Raw genomic sequence first — 23025 nt, 5'->3', positions numbered from 1 at the left:
TGACCCCAAATAGCATTTGATTTCTTCATTTTCACAAGTAAAGTAACTACATAGGCAGGTGCAAACTCATTTTAAAAAATTTGTATCAGGTGAAACTTCTTTGGGTTTTGTTGAGAAGCTAATTATCATCACTTGCCCTAAGGAGAAAAAAAAAAAAGAAAGAAAGAAAAAAAAAGTGAAATAATTCACTCAAACTTCCTCCTCAGAAATGACCCAGATGTCTCTTAAATTGTGTTTATCTCACAATAAACAATAATTTGGGAAGATTAAGCCTAAGCAAAAATTCTTGCTCACTTCTTGACATTTCATCAAAAATGTGGAAAGAAGACTCCTCCTAGAGTGCAAATAGCTGAGGGAAAGTCAGAGCATCCTCTATTTACCTCTGCACCTGCAAAAGAAAACAAAAATGTCTGAAGCCCCACCTTTTAACAGCCTTGTGAAACAATCTGGGAACTGAGCCAAATTTTACTCTCTCACTATATAAGACTTGGGAGCAGAGAGGTATTTCCTCAGAGGCAGGTAGCTTGGTAGTTTGTACTGGGCTTCCAGAAGATGGGCGAAGGTGGGGGGACACGAATACCACTATGGATATCAATACTAGCCCTGGTCTTCATACAGATCAAAGGTAGGAAGATTCACTTGCTTGGCATTTTTATTGTTTTAAAGAATTTATAACTTGCTTTGGAGTTTGAAGCATTTTTATTTTTTTTAATTGGCTTTGTGAAGTTAATGAACCTGTTACCTTCATGCAAGATTTTATTTTCTGCTTAAGAGGTTTTTCCTTCCTAAGGAGAGAAAATTAACTCTTTTGAAATTGTTGTCCTTTTTTTTTTTTTTTTTTTTTTTTTCTCCAGTTGAAATCTGGAACAGCTCCATTGTATTGAGTGGAGCTCCCTCAGAACTTACATTTCTACAAAAATGCCTCAAGATAGGCATTTAGCTTTTAATATCCACTTCAGTGTGGTATAGAATTTCTAAATTACAAACCTGAAGGTGCAGTGGTATTTCTAGGAAATAACAAATCAGTTGAGGAGTATGTCTGCATGAATTTTTAAAGACTCTGTTTATCAGCTGATGATAGAGTAGTGAAAAAAGGGAGGATTTTGCTTGAAAATCATCAGGCAATAGATTTTAAAAATTAATTTACTCTTGTTTATGAGGTTGCACAAAAACTTAGCGCACAGGGTTGGTTTGCAGTGGGCTGAAAACAAATGGAACTGCTGTAAATATTCTGTGGGCACTTAATAGTCATAGATGGATGGAAGTAGCTTTAATTATTTTTTAATTTTTCTTTTTTTATCTCATATTTTCCTTTAAAGCTTAAGGTAACAACAAGGTTAGTTTTGAATGCGTTTTGATCTCAAGTGCAGATCTTATTGTATGATTTCGTATTTTTCCTACTCCTAGGTAGCTCCATAGCAACTTAAGTGGTAGTGTCCAAGAACAGCCCATGACAGGACTGTAGCATTAGCACAACATGCAATGGCAGCAGGGATCTGCAGTGCATGAGACAGAGCAGAGCCACACAGTGTGGAGGGAGAAGCAAAAAGCTCTCTGAGGCTGGGCACTGAAGGATCCCAGAAGCTCCTACCTTAGAAGTGGCCACATCCTCTAACTCCAGCTGCAGACCCCCAGCTCTTTCCCTGGGAGGGGACTTGCAGAGCTCCCTACAGCTCTGCTTTCAGCCTTAGCCCCTCTAGTGGTCCTATCCACAGACTGCCCTTGTAAGCTGCAGCAGAGGGTGAACCTGCTCTGGCCAGAATAGTCTTCACCTCAACCTGCCTTCTGATGAACTCTCACTAAGAAGTGCCTTGAAAGCCCCTCTGGCCCCTGCAGATAATGCATGTATTCCTATTCTGATGCTGTAGTGGAACAGAATGAAAAATGGTTTCTTTGCTTTGGGGCAAAGTCAACAGGCACAAATGTATCTATTGGAAAAGCCATTTCCTTCTATGCGGTGTGGCTTTTGCATTTATTTTCCTTTTGTGGATGTTACAAAGAGTGCTTGAAACTATAAAATACAGAGTAACTTTATCTTTAACAAAGATCAGTCCTCTAACCTTAAAGTGAATTCTTCCTGTATGAAAGGGACTTATTTTAAAGCCATCTAGCTAGGAAAAAAAGTTCTAGTGATGCTTAAAGCACAGCGATCATAAAACCTAAGAATTTTTAGGTCCTTTGTCTGAAATGCTTATAAGGGAATCCAGGAATTTACTGTGGCAGAAGAAGCACCTGCTCAAATCACCACAGGAATGTTTTTGATGGCTTCCCTGCAGTAATTTATTACCCAAAAATTAAAAAACAGGAAGGAAAACGCTGAAGGAGTGGTGTTTGGCCATCATGGTTCCATGTAGCATGGGTCCTGATGCATTTCTGACCTTTTGCACATAAACATATAATTGATGATTTTTGACATACTGAGTGTTGCATGTTTAAACAGATATAATTGAGACATTGAGTGAACTCAAGAAAATTGACATTCACATTTCCTTTACTACTCTTCTTGATGCAGTTCAAGCCCAGGGTGGTGAAGAACCAACAAAGTCAGACTATGTTTCTCCATCTCTCCTGCAGCGACAAAACTGTAGGTATTTTTATGCTGATTTCTTTCCAAGGTTTTGTTCTAAATAAAGGTGATAAATAGTAAGATTACTAGAATATTTTTATTCCTAGCTAAAATATACCACACACATTAAAAGAGAAGTCCTCTGTACAATATATGTAGTTCTCAGGCAGTCTCTGACTGCTTAAAGCATGAGCACTTTCTCTGAGATCTGGCCCAGTGGATCTGCTCTACTGATATGATAGAGTTATCTAATCTTTAACTTCATGAAAGGTACATAACTTGTATCTACAAGTGTATTTTCAGAAGAGGTGTGTGTTTACATATATATCACCAAGGTACTTGATAGTAGGTAATAAAAAGTACATTTTTTACACTGTGTCAAGATGACTGCATCACTCACAAGCGAATAAGAAAACTGTAACTACCTTAAATATTGGAATAATTAAGTACTACAAGATCATGCATGACACAACTGGACAGTGCATGATAAGGGTGGGAGGATCTAAAGCTGACTGGTGCATTAGTGATGACAGGCTGAAATAATTGATCATTAAGTCTGCTGTGCAAAATGTTTGCCACAGATAATTTAAAAATAGCTGTTGTGATCACTATTGCAATACAGTGCTCTGAGGATCATATTGCTGCTTTTCAGTTCAGAGTATCAGGGCCAGAATGAAGATGGGAGTCTTGAACAAATGATGGAAGAAAGTACTACAGTCTGTGCAATTTAGCTGTTAATGAAATTTATACAAAGATAGAACACAAAGCATTGTGTAAAAACCACCCATAAAACCTTGTGGAAACTTTCCCCTAGAGTGTAACTAGTAGCAGGAAATGTCAATCATTAAAAAGACTAGGGAATCTCTACCCATGTTTTAGGATTTCAAAAAGATTAAACCTGGTCACTTTTTCTCCTTTTTGTTTTCTACCAGCTCTCAAATCCCAAGGAGTGACAATTATTCCATCTTTTCAAAATACACTGAAAGTAAAGGGTAAGTTAAGCAAATATCATGGCTCAGATAGCTGTGCTCTTGTTAATGACAAAGAGCATGGAGTGACTGAAAAAATAAATAAATTGTGGAAGGTCCTTTAGCAGCATAAAAAGTTAGCAGAAAATTAATTCATTCCCAATGTGGATAATCTAACTGTGAATCCATTGCTTTGCCTCATTGTTTTATGATGCAGCCATAAAAAGAAATTTAATATATGTTTTTGCATATTGTACATGTTTTCCCCCAGCATTATATGTATTTCCAATAAAGAGAGGAAAATACTAGTGTGCTGAAAACTGTCAAGACACCTTATTTTGGGAATAGGGAACAGTTCAAGCAGGCTGAGTGTAAATGTGGAAAGGGACTGAGAAAATAATCAGGGGTATTGGAGAGTATGCTCATAAGAAAAGGAAGACTGAAAAGAAAGAAGAGATTTCTATAATGGGCAGGGGGAGGAGCAGAGAGGTTGAACCCGTTCAAGGTGAAATATAATTTTGGCACAAGAACAACCAGGCATACACAGGATGGTAGTATGTTTTGGAAGATGTTAACAGAAGTCTTCTAGCCATTCAGAGGTTGTGGGTATGAGTGGCCTGCCCAAACAGGAGTATCAGCTAGTTCTAAAATAGCTTTAAAATGGTCTTATGGTGAAACTTTAGGACTCTGGACATTTAGGAAAGGATTTATGGGATAGGGAAGTAATCAGAACTAGAGCACTGGATCTAGTGACCCAGGAGGTCTCTTTTGATGCTCGGTCCTATATCTCTGTGAAAGTGATTAAGCACAAAAAGCAACTGAACGGAATAAATCATAATGATAAACATATAGCTTGACAAAACAGAAAAAACAAGAGGAGCTTTTTTGACGTAGGCATAGGTGAAAGAAGCAGGAGGGATAAAGCATCTACAGGGAGGGTATTACAAAAAATTACAGAAAACTCTTACTGCTTATTTTAAATCCACAGCTGGCAACCCCTTTCACAATGGCCGTGTGTGCAGCACATGGGGGAACTTCCACTTCAAGACCTTTGATGGGGACATCTTTTACTTCCCTGGGGTCTGCAATTACATCTTTGCCTCCAACTGCAAGTCTTCCTATGAGGATTTCAACATCCAGATTAGGCGTGCAATGGTGGAAAATGCTACTGTGATCACTCATGTCATCATGAAGCTGGAAGGAGTAGTGATCGAACTGACCCCCAGCTCTGTCCTGCTCGATGACAAATTGTATGTTCCTACCATGTTCCCAGTGGGCTCTTTGAGCAAGTACCCCTTTCCCTCCTCTGATCTCACATTGCTCCCAAGCAGTGGGAGGGCTCAGCCACTTCTGCAGATTATTCCTGTGGCTGGTTTGGGTTAGGGTTAGCTATATCCAATATGCTGTTTCACTACTACCATAGTGTATGTAGGCAATTAAGTCTATAAGCCACATTCTTTACACCTTTGAAGTTAGTACTTTCTATTAATTCTACTCCAAGAGGAATTTTTGACAGCTTTTGTCCTTGCACTGAACAGTGTGTAGTAAAGCAGTGACTACTCTTCAGCTTGTACCTGAATTAATTTAAAATTATCTGTTCTGGAAACTTGCTACCTAGGCAGAAATTGTAGCACTGATTTTGGCATAGGGTGTGAAACCTACCCAAAAGGCCAGGTAAATCTTTGGGCAGCTATGCCACAGTGAGTTGTCTGTTATGGCAGCTATGTACAGTGAACTAGTCTAAAGGTTATCTTGGTTACAGCTTCCTGAATGACACTCATGTCACAGAAAGCCTGCAGTCTATCCCTTTATTATCAAATGCTTCAAGGAGTAAATAGCAATATCCTGAAGCACACTGGCTGCAAAACAAAACCTCCCAGCATTTTTTTGAACAATACAACCACAGATATATGCTCACATTTTGCCCAGAAAAGCACCTTTAATGGGGAAAGCAAGGCCAGTCTGTTTGCATGATGAGAGGCAATTGCATAGGAAATGGACAAAGTATTACAAACCTGTGTTGTCTGTAGTAGATGTTGCTCTAATTTCTTCATAGACATATGCTGAAAATTCTCAGAGAATGAGAGAGGATATCATTGTGGACATTCAGTGGATATTCTGTCCCTACCCCTGCTGACTTATGATGATCTTTCCCCAGGGTCCAGATGCCCTACAGCCATATGGGAGTCTTAATAGAGAGAAGTAACAACTATTTGAAAGTTTCTGCCAAGTTGGGACTGACCTTCCTTTGGAATGGACAAGATGCCCTCCTGGTAAGAAAACATCCAAAACACAGCAGAATGTATTTTGAGAATAGTTTGTTTGCAGCTTTGCAGTATTACAGCCAGGCAGCCGTTAGTTACTCTTGGATTTGTGTCCAATTTTAGTGTATTGTTCTGTCATCCAGTCTTTTTTCAATTTCCCTTTTTTTTCCCTATCAAGCTCAGCTCAGAATCAATAGATGCTGAATTATACTGTTCCTACCTCACCATGAAGTACTCCTCAGATTCCAGGCCTGGCAAAATATTGATGTTCACAACCCAGGACTAGGATAAGAGCAAGGTTTCTTTGGTTGTCGCTGACTATTCCAATGGTGCCAACCTTGCTATCACATAGCATAGTTTCCACAATAATCTCAAATTTTGAGTATGTGAGCAATACTGATATAGGCTATGCTCCTAACCATCAAGACTGCCATTTCTATAAACCTCCTTCCTCTTTTTTTAATTTTTTTTTTAAGGTGGAACTAGATAAGAAATATGCCAATCAAACTTGTGGACTTTGTGGGGACTTCAACGGAATTCCAGTCAGCAATGAATTTATTTCAGGGAGTAAGTAATAAAAAACATCATTAAGTACTAGTGGGTTTTTTTTCTTCTTACAATACACTTTAATATAGGTTGTGGGTTGTATTAACTGGAGATACTACTTCATGTATTCCTGTGATGTCCATTTTGCAGAGCTGGGACTTTGAGATGCATTAGACTTGGAGATGGCTTCCATCACAGTTAGATATTTTAAGACCTGCCACATAAAAATTTCTGCTTGTTTTCAATAGTTAGGATCCAGTTCTTCATCTATCCTGTTCATCTTTTCCGTTTTGTATTATAGTGATAATGTTTGGCAATCACTGTTCACATTGTAGCAGGTAGTGTCACAAAAAAGACCTCTATGCAAAATTCAGTAAGCATTATTCTAATATTGAATAACTGAAAAGTTGGGACTTTGAACTGTTTTTTACAGAGACAAAACTGACCCCCATACAGTTTGGTAATAGGCAGAAGATGGATGGACCCACAGAGCAGTGTGATGATCCTATTCCTCCTACTTCTCTGATGAACTGCTCAAGAGAATTTGTAAGAATCTCTCTCTCAAAACTTGTTTTATCAATGTGAATATGTTCTCTGTTTCTGGAGAAAACCTTTTAGATGGGGAAAAAATAGAGATTTGAATATTCCACAGCTGTAGGTCTCAAAAGAAAAGTATCCTAAATTCCACATTGTAGTCTTTGCTAAAATGAATGCCAGAAATTTGCATTCTCCTTCTACAAGAAGACTGCATCTTTTCCTGAAAGAGAAAATTACTGAGAGTGTCTTAATATAAGGAAAGTGACCTGAGGTGATGGTAATTAAGGATGTAGAAGCTAGTAGAGCTAGTCAAAGGACTTCCATGTGGTTTTGCCCTATTGTTACATTTTTCGCTAAATATCAGCTTATGGCTACTGATGGACCAGATCAATCTTTGGCTTGTTCTGTTCCATGCCTTAAACAATTAGTTTCATATTTTCTTAACCCTTTGTTTACCTCCTCTCTTTTCCTTCCTAGGCTTCTATCTGTGAGACAGTATTAACCAGCAAAGCATTTACAAATTGTAACATGCTTGTGAATGTCCAGGACTACATTGAGACTTGTGTACAAGACCTGTGCCACTGTGACAGCTCCATGGCTGACTTCTGCATGTGCAACACCTTTGCTGAGTACTCCCGGCAGTGTGCTCATGCAGGTGGACAGCCCCTGAACTGGAGAACCTCAGACCTGTGCCGTGAGTATCTTGGGAAGGGACCTCCACCTGTGCTTACTACACACATGTAGCAAACTTCAGTATGTATTGTTTTTTTCATGGAGAAGACAGTGATTTAAAAGTGCATGCAATTATAATGAAATCAGTTTTTATCTGGTCATATGCAAGACTTTGTGAATATGGATGTTTAGGGGATTTTGCCTAGGGAATTTTCAATATAAATCAGAAAATGTAAAATGTTTCAGCTTCTGTTTTGATCAGGATACCCTGTCATATCTTGACACAAACCACCCTAAATGGCAAATACTGTTTTCTCAAATTTTTAAATGAAAAATCAGCTTTATAATACTTTCTACTTTTAGCCAAATCATGTCCATTCAACATGCAATACCATGAGTGTGGCTCTCCCTGCTCTGACACGTGCAGCAACCCGGAACGTTCTGCACTTTGTGAAGATCACTGTACAGATGGCTGCGTCTGTCCTCCAGGCAAGCTCATTTCCTGCCCTTTTCTCATAGCCAAAACCCCTTAGAATACCTACCTGTACACATTTAACATCTTTTATACTCTGGATCCCTCCCATCACATCATCAGTGTTATTATCATTGAAGTAATAGTTACATTTCTCCCTGGATGCACAATTTCTATTCAAATTACTAAATATGCTCTTCTAAACAATAAGTATGCTTTCTATATATCTATTTTATGTATCTATATATATATATATATATAATGATTGAAGAATAAGATAATTTGCTCCTAACAACAGTCTTCTATTCTCAGTATTCAAACTCAGTGCACAGAAACTATAAAGTGTTTAAGCAGATTTTGCACACAATCATAACTACCGCTGTGTGCAAAGCTGATTCCACAAATGACCAAATCTTTCTTGTCAAATGTTGTGTGTCAAAACAACAAGGAGCTGACAGAGCCCTAGGCAGTGTGTTAGGTCTGGTGTTTCAGGGAATTGCACACTAGAACTGTGTATCAGTACAAGATAGATGTGTTCTCTCTCTGCATAATTATGAGTCTAATTTTTTGTTCTTGTTGTGACTGTGTATCGCAGGAGCTTCACCCCTTGCAACTATTCTGCTTATCCCCATGATGTCTCACAGAATTCACTATCACTTGTTTTTGTAGTAGCATTGACTTCTCTAAGGCAATCATCTGTCTCTGGGCATAGAAATATTTACGGTACAGATATGTCCCTGGACAGTCTTACAAATAGTTCATCTATTCCAGATCATTACATAATAGTTTTAATTCTAATGAAGTCCATAACAGAAAGGTATTTTCTTAGCAGTCCCTTTTGTTCATGCTAGTATTTTAAAAAAATTTAAATGGAATATAGCCCTTCAATCTCTACATAGCTTACATATCTACATATGCTATTATTTTCAAGTACAGACAAAATGGGACATAGGTATCTGCTAGATATGTGTTCAAAGACAGGTTCTGCAGTGCACAGAATAAGTAATATCCCCTTTCTTTTCCCAGGAATGGTGTTTGATGATGTTAATGGTGCTGGATGCATTCCCCGCAGAGAATGCCACTGTACCTATGAAGGTGAAACTTATGCTCCTGGTGCCTCCTTCTCATCTAAATGCAGATCATGGTAACATATTTTCTCTTTTTTTTTTTTTTTTTTTTTTTTGGTGGGAGGGCAGTTTGAGGTTTTTTTGGTGCATTAGCTGAATATTTACTGATTTCCCCTTAAAAAACAAATGAGCTTACCAACTGAAGTTCTATAATTGCATTGCTTTAAAGGCTGCTTTGATGTCTGTTTTCTCTTCACACTTGGAACAACAATTAGAGTTTTTAAACAGGTGCTTCAGTTTCAAGAAATACCAATGAAGGAAGATAATCAAAGTCAAATACCAGATATGTTTAAAAATGTGTATTCATGTTATACATTTACAGCACCACAGTGTAATGCTAAGTTGCTTGTATAAATACTATAGAGGACATGACATTTGGGGGCATGTTGCATTTAGAGTGGAAGATAACATTTGAGAGGCATGTTAGAAAAATCAATAATATATTTTTAATATCCCTGTAATTACTAAAGTATTACTGTGTAAGTGCATGCAACTGTACCTATTTATTTATTTTTCCAAGAAATAATTAACATATTTGACATGGATTACAAGTCCACCAGGGCTGAATTCTGTCCAAAGACTGGAAATTAACAACAATGTATATATAGAAAATTATCACTCTAATATAAGTGTGCCTACTTCATATTTTTCTGAGATTTCAAAGCAATGCTGGTTTCTTTGGCAGTGTGATCAGTGTTTCAAGAAGAAAATTTAGTCATCATCTACTCTTATTTTCTCTTTATTTCATTTGCACTTGCATTACCCAATGTTACTGAATACCTCCTTCATTTCAGTACCTGTGTTGGAGGTGAATGGTCTTGTGTCACACAGTCATGCCCTGGGACTTGCAGTGTTGAAGGAGGTTCCCACATTTCAACATTTGATGAAAAATACTATTCCTTCTTTGGAGACTGTAGTTATGTCCTAACCAAGGTAAAAAACGAGTCACAGTTCTTGCTAGAGAAAAATGTTTTTGTTATATATAATGGGGTTTTTTTTATGAAAACTACTGGCAATCACATCAGTTTTCTGAATCTCAGAGGGTTAACATCCCTAAATGGATTTCAGGGGCTTTTCTGTTTGGGTTATACTAAATAATTTTGTAGTGTTTTTGTGTTTTGATCATTGTTTAGAATTTGCACTGATTTTTTGTTAGATTTCATAACCCTGGGTTTATTAATTCTTTATTTTTACTGGATGACTAAGGTAAACTGTTTTCATAAGGATTTTGTATTAAATAAAATCTGTTCTTGACACGATCAATCTGAACAAGAAAGAACAATATAATCTTATGAAATAGCTAGAATGAGATGATTTAGAAATAGATTAGCCTAAATCAATAAAATTTTCAGGATAAGATTCACAAGAACTGCCTTGATGCAGAATGGCGGCATAGGTCAGATTTACACATTGAACTCCTTTTGGCACCAACATGTAAAATTAGATTCTCAGGGTCTCTGGAGGCAGAGGAAAACCCCTAAATTTACATATGAATGTTCAAAAAGCCCCAGAATCTAATACTGAATTTCTAGATGGCTATAATTCTGCATCTCAGCTGTCCTCAATTTAGTCTTCAATAGGTCAAAAAAACTGATATGATATGTTAGCAGTCACGGCCTTCTCTGAGTCTTTCCCTATTCTGTTTTGATCACTAGGCACACTTTGTAAATGGCTAACCAAACACTGTCTTAGGAAAATCAGAGCTGAGTCAAAATCTGAGCCTTTATGCAGTAACTTCCTGAATAACAATTTTAGTTTAATTTTCTCCTGTGGGAGGGTATTTAAATCCACATTTGCTACCTGTTAAAAGAATATCCAAATCACCAGGGTCCTGAATAATCTATTTGGTGCAGAAGACATTGGAAACAATCTTTCTTCTCCCTGGTAAACTTTATAACCTGTGGGCAAGAAAGGCATACCTCTTTCTGCTCAAGCATAATTAATGTGTATTACCTACACATTAGGAACTAGTCTTACTAATGCATGAGGAAGTTTTAATATTCAGATTAATATGTCTAACTCAGCCCTGAATTCCAGAAGCAATGTATGGCTTCCAGTGTGCAATACTGCACGAATGCCAGCTTACATGGTGACTCTAGACATGTTAGACCATATGAGCAAGAAGAAATGAAACAAACAATATATTAAATTCCGATTGCTTGTGAGTCTTTTTTGAAATAACAATATTTCAATATAGCAAGTCCTTTTAACAGTATCTCTTGCTTTCTTCTTCAAGCTCTGTGACAGCAATGAGTTCACGGTGTTGGGAGATATCCACAAGTGTGGCCTGACTGACACTGAGACATGCCTCAAGGGTGTAGCCATCAGCCTAAATGGAGGACAAACGGTGAGCAGCAGGTGTACATACCTGACATTCTATAGGGATGTTCTCTAAGATTAACAGACAAACAAAAAGAGGCACAACGGCACAGACAGGAAATTTACATTGCCTCTGTTTTAGCTCATTCAAATGCTATTAAAAGAAAAATTCATAATAAAGTAAGTGTATAGGAAGAGAGGATCTTAGTAGCTCTCTGTTATTTAGATAATTTCTGGATTTTGTTTTCTTGGACAGTAGTAATAAAGATTAAAGAAATAGTACAAGAATCAGAACATCATCAGTCTCCCTCGATTTTTTTTTTTTTCCCCCCATTTATCTTGAGTAGCATTGGATAGGAAACATTTGGAAAGTATTTAAGTTATCTACTTGATAATTATTATCTTTTTGTGGACAGAACATTGTGATCCAGCCTTCTGGGAGTGTATTTGTGAATATGATCTACACACAGCTACCATTCTCAGCAGGTAAGTTACTTTGAAAAACTTCTATTTCTTATTTTTGCTTAAAAATGTTATTAGATGAGTTGAACTAAAGCCAAGTTCTACTTCTCGTTACACTGCAGCAAACCCAGAGCACTACCATAGTGCACTGTCTCCCATTTTTACCTAATAAGATTTGCCTATTCAGCACTAATAATTTTAGCAAGATCATGGTTTAAATTTAGCAATATCTAATTAGCTCAAGCAAATAGTGTACTTGTACACTTTCAGATCCAAACATTGTCATAAGAGAGGAAAGAGAAATTCTGACATGCAACCAGACTCCAATTTCTCAAGTTTAGTTCCCTATGTTCCCCCTGTCCTTGTTCTCAAAGCACATTCATCACTGATGTTTCTCATATGCCAGTTCTTCTCAAACACTACTGCACCTGAACACAAAGCAAACCATGAAAGCACTGAATAGGTCCAGGCTGGAGTCTTCAATTATATAGTGCTATAGCATTTTCATCAAACAAAAGCAACCTTTTAAATAACAACAGAAGTGTTTATTCTTCACTCATATAAAAATACCTGACAGAAAGTGGAGGTCTTGTATATATTTGTTGCTTATGTGTTTAGGTTAGACTGTTTTGGTGCTGGATTTGAAATCCTGTGAGGATCATTTTCCTCCCAGTTCTTCAGAAATTAGGATCATATCAATCACAGCTGTAGAATTCCTCTACTGTATTGTTCTTCTAATGAACAATTAGTTCAACTGCTCATTGCAAATGAAATTATAACTATTTTGTTCTTATATCCCTAGCAAATGTCACCATCTTCAGGCCTTCATCGTTCTTCATAATACTGCAAACAACTTTTGGTCTTCAGCTACAGGTTCAGCTTGTGCCTTCAATGCAAATTTTTATAGATTTAGACCCGTCACATAAAGGGCAGACCTGTGGTAAGTGACCTTGTCTTAACAACTGCCTTCACCAGTGCCTTGGTCCTGTAGGAGACATGCACAGACCATCTGCTTCCTTCTAGGTCTCTGTGGAAACTTCAATGATGTACAGACAGATGATTTCAAAACCACCAGTGGTGTGATAGAGGGCACTTCAGCTGCCTTTGGCAATACTTGGAAAACTCGGGCTGATTGTCCTGATGCCAAAAATACCTTTGAGGACCCCTGTACTGTCAGCATACAAAATGGTAAGCTCAGCAACCTCTTCTATTCTCCTTTAAGATGCAAAGAAGGAATAAGCTGATCAACCACCAAGCATTTAGCCAAAATAACAGAACTACTTGCACATGCACAAAATTTTCCTCAGTTGACACTAGAAGTCTTCAATTAATAACTATCAAAATATTTCAGATCTTCAGATATATTCCTTTGGATAAAGACAGCAAGTCAACTTACTTAAGGGAAACTGGAACCATATAACATATTAGGGATTCATCCCCAGAACAGACTGACTGTCACACAGGGAGAAAAGCTGAGCCTAGCCTCTCTGAAGGTTGTGACTTTTCTGCTGTTAAACTAAGAAACAGACTTGAAGTTCAGAGATTGAAAGCATTCAAGCTTCATTTCAGGCAAAAAAAACATAATTCTTGAGTATTTACAAGCTACTCTTCTGTCTTCTGAGATGAACTAGCATAGTCTTAATTTAGTCTGAACCTTCCTTTTTAAAATTCAGCTAAGGGTATCTTTAGTTTATTCCATGACAATTTTCATGAATTAGAGAACACTCCATTTAGGAAGAGTTCATATTTCTGCCTAGAAGTGAAAGATGGAGTGCCTCAGCAAACACAGAGTTTAATTATATTGTAATACTAAGCTTCTGTAATTTCCCTGGAGGAGGTATAGTTACACTGAGACGAAAGTTTTGCAAATGAAGTGCCATAGAAATCTTTACCATGTTTTCAATTCACAGATCAGTATGCTCAGCACTGGTGTGGACTGCTTTCTGATACCATGGGACCTTTTGCTGAATGTCACTCAACAGTGAATCCAGAAGTTTACCAGAAGGTACTTGGCTCTAAGTATCCAATATGGGAGAAAACAACTCATTCTTGATACTAACACATGAGAGAATAACTTGCCATTTGTGAGGAGACACATTCATGATAGTTCTTTACAAGCCAAGAGTTCATTCTTATCTGCATAACATGAAATTTTTGCTCTTCTGTGAAGCTATTTTTCTTCCCATTCCCCAGAGTATAAACATACAGGTGTATTCCTCCTGCACCTACTTTTAGGTGTAAACTTTAGATGAAGTTAGGAGTTTGGATTCCCTGTGAAAGGATAAAGCTTCTCCCTTCTGAGAGCTATAATGAAAGCTTTAGCCAGAATCTTAACTGGCACTTTTCCTCTGAATTCCTCTGAACTGCTTTGTATATATGCAAGGACAAGGCAAGCAATGTGTGTAGAAAGCAGCCATGAGAATTAGACAAAATGTGAATGAAAATGTTCTAGGAATTCAAGGTGGTAAAACCCTGTAACAGAGACCCTGGGTACTTTAGAAAATCTTCCTGTTATTGGAAATTTGGAAGATTATGTTTGATAAACATCATCTGGAATTCAAAATATTGTGCTATCCCTGTCCAGCATGGAAACATATCAAATAACCTGCTGCAGAGAGCTCAGGCTCTTAAACATAAGCTCCAAAAGCTGGGTGGCATCAAATAATCTCTATTTATTCTAAATATATATATGGCATAGTGGCAAAAAAATTGAAGCAGTTGGAAAACTGAAAAAAGATAGAAATAGTGGACCTCTAATTACTCTTTTCTCACATAATCTCTTTTGAAAGAGCTCAATGAAAATCAGGCATATATTTACTTATACATGTGGTTTGTACTCACTTTGACCTTTAATGAACATAAACTCTTAAACTGCAGACTGCCATGGTTTTGACATGACATTTTAATGATCATATGTCATCCTCTGTTCCTAGACCTGTATGTTTGACACCTGTAACTGTGAGAAGAGTGAGGACTGCATGTGTGCTGCCCTTTCCAGCTATGTCAGAGCCTGTGCTGCTAAAGGAGTTCTTCTCAGTGGATGGAGGAGCAAAGCCTGCAGTAAGTTTTTCACCCCTCTGCCTTTTGAAAATGATCACCCAGAAGGCCCCACAATACAGGTCTCAGGGATTCCACAGTAAATGATGTTGAACTGGGGTTTAAATATAGCATTGACTTTCAAGAAGCTGAGGAGGAAAGGAATGTCGTAAGACAAACAAGAAGAAATATTAAAAAGAGGCTTTGTTAGTTTACTTGCTGAGAGCCATCAGAAAAAAACCTGAAGAGCAATACCCTTGCGATAGGAATAAAATAAGTAGGGTGTTTCTCAACTTACTTTGACAAAAAGTATAGAAATTGCATAGAAGAAGAAACATGCTGCATCTTAATATAATTGAACTTTTCTTTTTTTAATTTGGACAGAACATTTGATACATTTAGAAGGGGAATTTTTGCTCTGGTATTAAAAAATTACATTACTGGGGATATCAGTGAACATGTGTGCATACAATGCCATGTTTATCATATATACTTTATCTCAAATACTTTACCGATATTGATTCTTGAATGACCAACAAACATAACCCACCTTCTTACTCTCAAGCAAAATACACCACCTTGTGTCCGAAGTCCTTGAAGTACACCTACATTGTCAATTCCTGTCAACCCACCTGCCGCTCTCTGAGTGAGCCTGATGTCACATGCAACATCAAGTTTGTCCCAGTTGATGGCTGTACCTGCATAAATGGAACCTACATGGATGACAGTGGCAAATGTGTGCCTGCTTCTAGCTGTCCTTGTTACTATAAAGGAATGCCTCTGTCTTCTGGAGAAGTTGTTCATGATAATGGTGTTGTCTGGTAAGAGACTTGTTAACAAAAAAAAAATACTGGTATAGGCAATCATGAAACCATATAAATGTTATGAAGTCTAATTTCTATACCTAAAATTTTCAATTTAAAAATCACAGGTTCTTAAAAAATTCTTAGGGCTGCCCATGGTTGGAAGATTGCACATAAACAACTACAGGAATTCAACAAACAGTCCTGTTGTGGGTCAGCCTTGGCTAACAGCCAAGCTCCCACCCTGTCTCTTTTTCTCTGCCTTCCTTTGTTCCTTGCCCTTCACACATACTTTTCTTATCCATGACTGTAAAAGGCTTGTTCCATGGTGAAAGGTGTCTGGTAATTCTGTTACAGGTTATTCCCATTATCATGGGAATATGAAGTATTCTTAAGGATGGTTTTAACCAGGCATGTAGACAGAGCAAACATTTATTTATATAGAATTTACTTGTATTTTGTTCTACTCTAATATTAATATTTTTGAAATGTGGAAACTATTTGATAAAGGACATGTTTTATTTATCACACAGTAATTTTTCATTATTTCAAGTTCATTGGAAAATGAGCTGAAACTTAACAAGTTAAAAAATATCCATTCCCTTGTTTTTTATAGCACTTGCACCTATGGAAAGCTGAGTTGCATTGGAGAGAAGCCTGAACCAGGTAACGTATCACTTCAGATTTTCTTTAATTCTCCCTTTCCATCTTCACTATTTTCACTTAGTTTTTCACTTGTCATAATGATGCAAACTGTACAAGTCTGAAATTAGCCAAGAAAATGAAATGAGGACTTCTGTAACGCAGAGGACATTGTCAAAAGATAAAGAAACACAGTCTTGCCTTTCAGGTGGCTGAAACAAGTTAGAATCCCTTGGGTTACATAGGGTGAAAGGATACTTGGTCACCTCACTCAATGTGAGGGGGAAACTATTCATGTTTTAATTAAAATGTAAAAGCAAAAAACCCCAAAGCAACCAAACAAAAGAAAAATGTCCCAAATGTTATTCTCTTTTGTTCTGCTTTTCTGAAAGGAAATGTTTCATGAAGCTAGCTAAAAATAAATTTTATTGAGTAGTCCAAGCATAATCACAAAAACTAGGTGAATATGAGATGAAAACAATATTTGGTTTGTCTTTCTTGCTACATGCATCACATTAAGGTACACATAATTCACAAAGGAGTATTTCCATTTTTTCTTTGAAGCACAAATATGCAAATGTAGGGTTGGTCTCACATTTCTCATGGCTGTTCTCTCTTTCAGTCTGTGTGCCTCCCATGGTTTATGTCGACTGTGGCAATGTCACTGCAAACGTGGTAGGAGCAGGATGCCAGAAGAGCTGTCAGACTCTAGATATGGAATGTGTAAGTACAGATTCCTTATACCTAGTTGAAAGCATATTAATCAAGATCTCTTTTACAATTACCAGCTACAGCTGGACTATTCCAGCAGGGAAATGTTTCAAGACACATTTTCTTTGTGGTCCTTACAGTACAAAACTCACTGTGTCTCTGGCTGTGTATGTCCTGATGATCAAGTGTTGGATGGCAAAGGTGGCTGTATAGCTCCAGAAGACTGTCCATGTATTCACAATGGGAATTCATACAGTCCAGGAGAATCAATCAGAGTTGGCTGTAACAACTGGTAAGAGCATATTGAAAAAAATATTTTGGAAATAAAAAAAAAAAAAACAGCTAAAGCTCTAAGCAAATAGTACTGTTTCGCTCTAGCAGTATCAAGATTTCTAGGAAGGAATCCTGCATAAAAAAATTCACTTAGTACCTAAAAAGCAAGCTCTAATTTTCTCAATGACACAATCCAGAAATTGCAAGTAGTCAGAAAACCACCATGGTTTTGATGCCATATTCATTCAAGTCAAAATGTCTTTTTTCTTCCAAGGAAATCTTTCCATTTCAATAGTTCCAATAGGATCTGTCAATGTGAAAGAATTGGTTTTTTCTAATGCAGATTATTAATTACATTATTAAATAGCAGTCTTTGGATAAATTCCAGTAGTTCTTGAGCTATGCTGCATTTTTGAGAATAAGCAAACCTTATTTTTTCATTAGAAACTTAGTGCATTTTAAACTACAGAAATGTACCTATATTCATATTGTGTGTTTGTCTAGTTTTTACATTTGGAGTGCTTTTTGTCTTGTGTAGCACATGTAGAAACAGAAAATGGCAGTGCTCTGAGGAACCCTGCCTGGAAACATGTTCTGTTTATGGAGATGGGCATTATAATACCTTTGATGGCAAACGCTTTGATTTTGAAGGGGACTGCGAATATGTTCTGGTCCAGGTAACAGTCCCATCTAGATTTTTGCCCTAAGTACCTTGCATTTTACTTATGAACATGTGACATAGTTAACAGTGAATATCACTCTCCTGTTTCAGAACTACTGTGGTCAACAGGCTATGAGTCAGGGAACCTTCAGAGTCATCACTGAGAACATTCCATGTGGCACTACAGGAACTACCTGCTCTAAGTCTATTAAAGTTTTCCTGGGAGTAAGTTTTGTTTTGTTTTTTAAGTTGTGCCAGAAGGACAGAACAAGTTGTCCCAGATAGACTGCACAGGAGAAGTGGCTTCCAAAACGATGAAAATGTCACTAGACTTTTTTTTTTTCTCTCTGCTCTAGAAAGCAAAGGAGGGAAATCTACAGAGAAGTTTCTTAACATGAGGTTGTTGAGTAGAATCCTTTTGATGATAATATTATTTCAAGAAGTTACTGTCAATAAATAAAACTACAAAATAGGTGACTTTTTAAATTGGCCTCTAACTTTTTATTCTCCTGTTTTAGAACTATGAGCTGGTACTCAGTGATGGACACTCTGATGTCATCCAGAGGACACCTGGGGGAAAAATGCCATTCCAAATCCGTTCCATGGGCATCTACCTAGTGGTTGATACTACTGTTGGTCTGATACTCATGTGGGACAAGAAGACCAGTATATTCATCAAACTTAGTCCCAGCTTTCAGGTATACTTTAAAAGTGAAAACATAAATAAAAGGAATTCTGTAACATTCATATTATCTCTCAAAGAAAACGGGTGAAAATTTAGGCTGTAAACCAGAAGACTGTAGTCAAAAGAGCAGAAATCTCATATTTTTTATCATTCCTGTGTTGACTTAAATTGTGTGCTATGTATTATCCTTAAATTACATTTTTCAGCAATGGCATAACAGCAACTTTATCAGTAGCTTTCTTCATGAAAACCCTCTCTGAAGAGATGTATTTAGGATCAACTAAAACTGAATAGCTTAATACTCTAGAACAAAACCCATCAGTCTACTCCTTTTTCCTAACAGCAAGTTAAACATCTCTAAATGAAAAAAATTTTATTAGAATGTCCAACCCTGTTACTAAATAAGCATTAATAACCTTAAATAAGATGGGTTACATAAGAGTCATCCTGAGGTCTGTTACTCACTAAGTAATTATACCCTATTGATCCATATAATTTTGTTTGTTTATCCTGATGCAGGGCCATGTGTGTGGACTTTGTGGAAACTATGATGGCAATGGAAATAATGACTTCACTACTCGCAGTCAGTCTGTGGTAGGAAGTGTGCTGGAATTTGCCAACAGCTGGAAGGTGTCTTCCAGTTGCCCAAATGCCAATCGTACACTGGACCCATGCACTACAAACCCATACAGGAAAGCCTGGGCACAGAAGCAATGCAGCATCATTACCAGTGAAGTATTTGCAAAGTGTCACTCACAGGTATGACAAAAAATTTAGTCGTAAATTCTTAACAAAATTTATTGTATCTATTTTTATGTGAAATAGATTAAAAAATACTCTAAAATAGATTTTTTTCATGCTTGACAAAGTGAAATTAGACCAAGTTTCTGCATAGGGAGACTGCATAGAAATGTTTTCACTGTCATTTTCTCAGCTTTTGTCTTGAGCAAGTACAGTAAAATTGTTTGTTAGGGTTGATTTGTTTGTTTTTAACAGAAGGAACAGGAGTAGATAAATTTCAATATATGCTTACGTCCTAATGGCATTATTTTCTACTAATACAAATATTAGCCACCTGATATGTATAAGTCTGTGCTAGGTTGTAGTAACGACCACTGTTTTGAAATTGTCTTCAACATCAAACAGTTCTTAATATTTTTGCCTACTAGCAATAGCTTTATTCTACATTTTCCTCTTGATTTTTTCCAAAGCATTCTCTTAGCTTTCTTACATACAGAGCTGTGAATTTCAGATATCTTATTTAGCTATTTTAGGACAGTGTGAAGAGGACAAGGGCATGAAAACTTGAATGTTTTCTCCATCAGGTTGAACCAAATGAATATTACCAAGCATGTGTGGATGATGCTTGTGCCTGTGACACGGGAGGAGACTGTGAATGTTTCTGCACAGCAGTAGCTGCCTATGCTCAAGCATGTAATGAGCTGGACATCTGCATATCATGGAGAACCCCATCCATTTGTCGTGAGTTTCAACCCACTACTTTTTTAAGGGGTTCAGAAGGAAAGAAACAAGCCAAGTAGAACAAGAAAGGAAGTATAAAACTGTATTTGTAAGAGGGATAGCTGTATGCTTAAGAAACAAACAGACAAAATCAAAAGAACACCTAAAAACCCCAACAAAGCAGTTGGGTAAATCTCTAGAAGGCAATCTATCTTAATAAAATGAAACCACAGGTAATAATTTTACAGGTGGTGTGATTAGTGTCTAATTAACTTGACAATCATGATATATTACTGGTGAAATATGATATTTTATTACACTGCCACCTGTCTGCATCAGATTCCATGTAAGTAAAGCACTAGTGCATACTAAGACCAGTGACTCAATCAACTTATTTTTCATGTTTAATGTATCTCTGTTCTATGTTGTGTATATTTATTGGTGTCAAAAGGTTTTACAAATATAACAATTGTATTACTTTAGCCATAAGATAATATAGTGTTCACCACCTCTGTGATTATGCTGATCCCATTAGGTTTTTACCTAGAAAAATTGAATCAGTATAGACTTAATACAAAGATATTTTTCTGACATTTCTTCTTCTAGCTCTGTTCTGTGATTACTATAATCCACAAGGGGAATGTGAGTGGCACTACAAGCCATGTGGAGCACCTTGTATGAAGACCTGCAATAATCCAAGTGGGAAATGCCTTCATGAGATGAGGGGTTTGGAAGGTAAACATAATTATGTATATCTCATTCTGCTTGAAAGGTTAAAATGCAGTATGGTGAACAAAATTTGTATTACTCAGTGTATGACATATTTGCACTAGAAATTGTAAGTTGATATTTTCTGATTAGTACTGGATGACCTAATGGATTATGTGCTTGTTTGGATTGAAGATGAGGACAAAATACTCCAAAGTATATTGTGCAATCAAAGGAATAGCAGTAAGAGGGTCTGAAATTCCACTTACCATGTGGGACATGTTGGGAAAAGCAGATATGAGTGTGGAGTTACTTATGAAAGGCCTAGTGTCAACTTGACTCTCTCTTCATTGCAGGCTGCTATCCACAGTGTCCAAAGAATAAGCCCTATTTTGATGAGGAAACAATGACCTGTGTTTCTAATTGTGGTTGCTTTGAAGATGGAAAAAATTACAAACCAGGAATGGAGATGCCTTCAAAGCAGAACTGTGAATCATGGTAGGTTTAGGAAATAATTTTAAAAGTAGAGTTTTAAATTGTGGGATGTAATGCATCACACATTAAATTTACTATTTACAAACAGGAACTAGGCCAGTCAAAGGCTGATGAACAATGTCGGATTTTCTTCCCTTCCCAGGGCATTAAATGGCAATATAGTGAAACATTTTATCATTGAGAGATTTATTACTTATTTGATATATTTAAAGTCCTTGTCAATTATTATAATCATTATTAAATGAAGTGAGAAAAAGACACATTTACTGTCCTTTCTGCTTCCAAAAAATAAATAGACCTACTGGGGGGATATTCTTATTTCAAATCATCCATCTCACATCTTTTGTCCTGTTCCCAAAAGCACTGGTAGGGATGCTGCATATTTTATATACTGGCTTAAGGAAGCCAGTATATAAATATACTACCTTTCTTGCCAGGGAACTATGTGAAGATAGCTAGCTTGAATTTGTACAGCAGAACTGGCTGCCTAACTCAGAAGATAGGGTCATTTTATATTTAAATATGCAATGAATAGCAAAGGATTGATAGAAGAAAAATTAAAACAAAAAAAATATGTCCAAACCAGTATGTACATATTCATAATATGTTTTTTGTTTTTTTTTTTTCAGTGAATGCACAATTCATGGCAAAAAATGCAGATATGATGAACATGGTATGTTGAAGAAGTTTTTATATGAATAACATTTAGGGTACCCTGTGTTTCACATAGCAAGGAATAACATCCTGTTTTAATCTACAGAATGTGTCTGCATTTATGAGGGGCAGAAATACAACTACAGAGATGTGGTCTACAACACCACAGATGGCACAGGATGGTGTATTGTTGCAACTTGTGGTCCCAATGGAACACTTCAAAGATTTATCCATGAATGTCTAAACTCAACATCACCTACAACAGCAACTACATTTCACTTCAGCTCTACGCCACCTACCACTACTTCCACAGGTACATTCTTTGTAACCCATGAGAGTGTATTCTCTTGTTTAGTGAGAAAAAAAAATTTGACAGTACTAAGTGGATTGCTCAGATACTGGCATCGAGATGAGGAAATTTGGTGTTTTAGAATTCCTGTAAAACATTCTTCAGGTTGGGAGTATCTAGTTACTCTGAGCATAAGTTGTGTGAAATCATAATTCAGTAGAAAATATAGAGGCTTTGAAATTACAGAAAATATCAGTATTGCTGGAATTCAATAGCTATTTCCCATCTATTTCATAATGAGAGTTCACCTGCAAAACTCTACTACCAATAAATGGTTTCTTAAGGTCAAAGCTAAAATGCAAAGTGTAGGGATGCTTGAAATGGAGGAGCAAAGGCAATGCAGTGAGGAGTCAACTGATTTGGAAGAAAAAAAGTAGCTATGGATCTCAATGAATACACTAAATGTTACTCTTTCCACTGATTTCAATGCATTCCAGAGAAACTAGTATATAGTTAAGCAAGACGGAGCCAAAGCAACTACACTGAAATTAATGCAAAAAAATTGAGACTTCCTTTTTCCAGTATAAAATTAGGCCTGAGCCTTATGTCAGCACCTTGTAACACATAATTAATATTATCTTGTGAAGTGACAGTTCCAAGCATGTCACTACATT

General features: G+C 36.9%; 1 protein-coding gene across 1 annotated transcript in view; it reads left to right on the top strand.

Annotated features, from left to right (window-relative positions):
• The first annotated feature begins 552 nt into the window (after window positions 1-552).
• LOC134045530 (mucin-5AC-like) overlaps window positions 553-23025 on the top strand; it is a 48148-nt gene continuing 25675 nt past the window's right edge. The window contains exons 1-30 of the mRNA XM_062495355.1: window positions 553-625; window positions 2441-2584; window positions 3499-3558; window positions 4523-4784; window positions 5693-5807; window positions 6275-6365; window positions 6778-6890; window positions 7359-7575; window positions 7917-8042; window positions 9052-9169; window positions 9947-10085; window positions 11389-11499; window positions 11888-11957; window positions 12736-12873; window positions 12957-13121; window positions 13844-13938; window positions 14867-14993; window positions 15535-15790; window positions 16389-16438; window positions 17037-17137; window positions 17266-17417; window positions 17937-18075; window positions 18171-18284; window positions 18578-18757; window positions 19264-19503; window positions 20070-20226; window positions 20812-20940; window positions 21270-21411; window positions 22038-22081; window positions 22169-22375. Coding sequence (XP_062351339.1) covers window positions 553-625; window positions 2441-2584; window positions 3499-3558; window positions 4523-4784; window positions 5693-5807; window positions 6275-6365; window positions 6778-6890; window positions 7359-7575; window positions 7917-8042; window positions 9052-9169; window positions 9947-10085; window positions 11389-11499; window positions 11888-11957; window positions 12736-12873; window positions 12957-13121; window positions 13844-13938; window positions 14867-14993; window positions 15535-15790; window positions 16389-16438; window positions 17037-17137; window positions 17266-17417; window positions 17937-18075; window positions 18171-18284; window positions 18578-18757; window positions 19264-19503; window positions 20070-20226; window positions 20812-20940; window positions 21270-21411; window positions 22038-22081; window positions 22169-22375 — 4075 coding nt within the window. The remainder of the gene's footprint in view (window positions 626-2440; window positions 2585-3498; window positions 3559-4522; window positions 4785-5692; window positions 5808-6274; window positions 6366-6777; window positions 6891-7358; window positions 7576-7916; window positions 8043-9051; window positions 9170-9946; window positions 10086-11388; window positions 11500-11887; window positions 11958-12735; window positions 12874-12956; window positions 13122-13843; window positions 13939-14866; window positions 14994-15534; window positions 15791-16388; window positions 16439-17036; window positions 17138-17265; window positions 17418-17936; window positions 18076-18170; window positions 18285-18577; window positions 18758-19263; window positions 19504-20069; window positions 20227-20811; window positions 20941-21269; window positions 21412-22037; window positions 22082-22168; window positions 22376-23025) is intronic.

This window comes from Cinclus cinclus, chromosome 6 (assembly GCF_963662255.1).
Source record: "Cinclus cinclus chromosome 6, bCinCin1.1, whole genome shotgun sequence".
NCBI lineage: Eukaryota > Metazoa > Chordata > Aves > Passeriformes > Cinclidae > Cinclus > Cinclus cinclus.
Note: the sequence above shows the minus strand (reverse complement) of the source record. Positions and strands in the feature narration are given on the sequence as shown.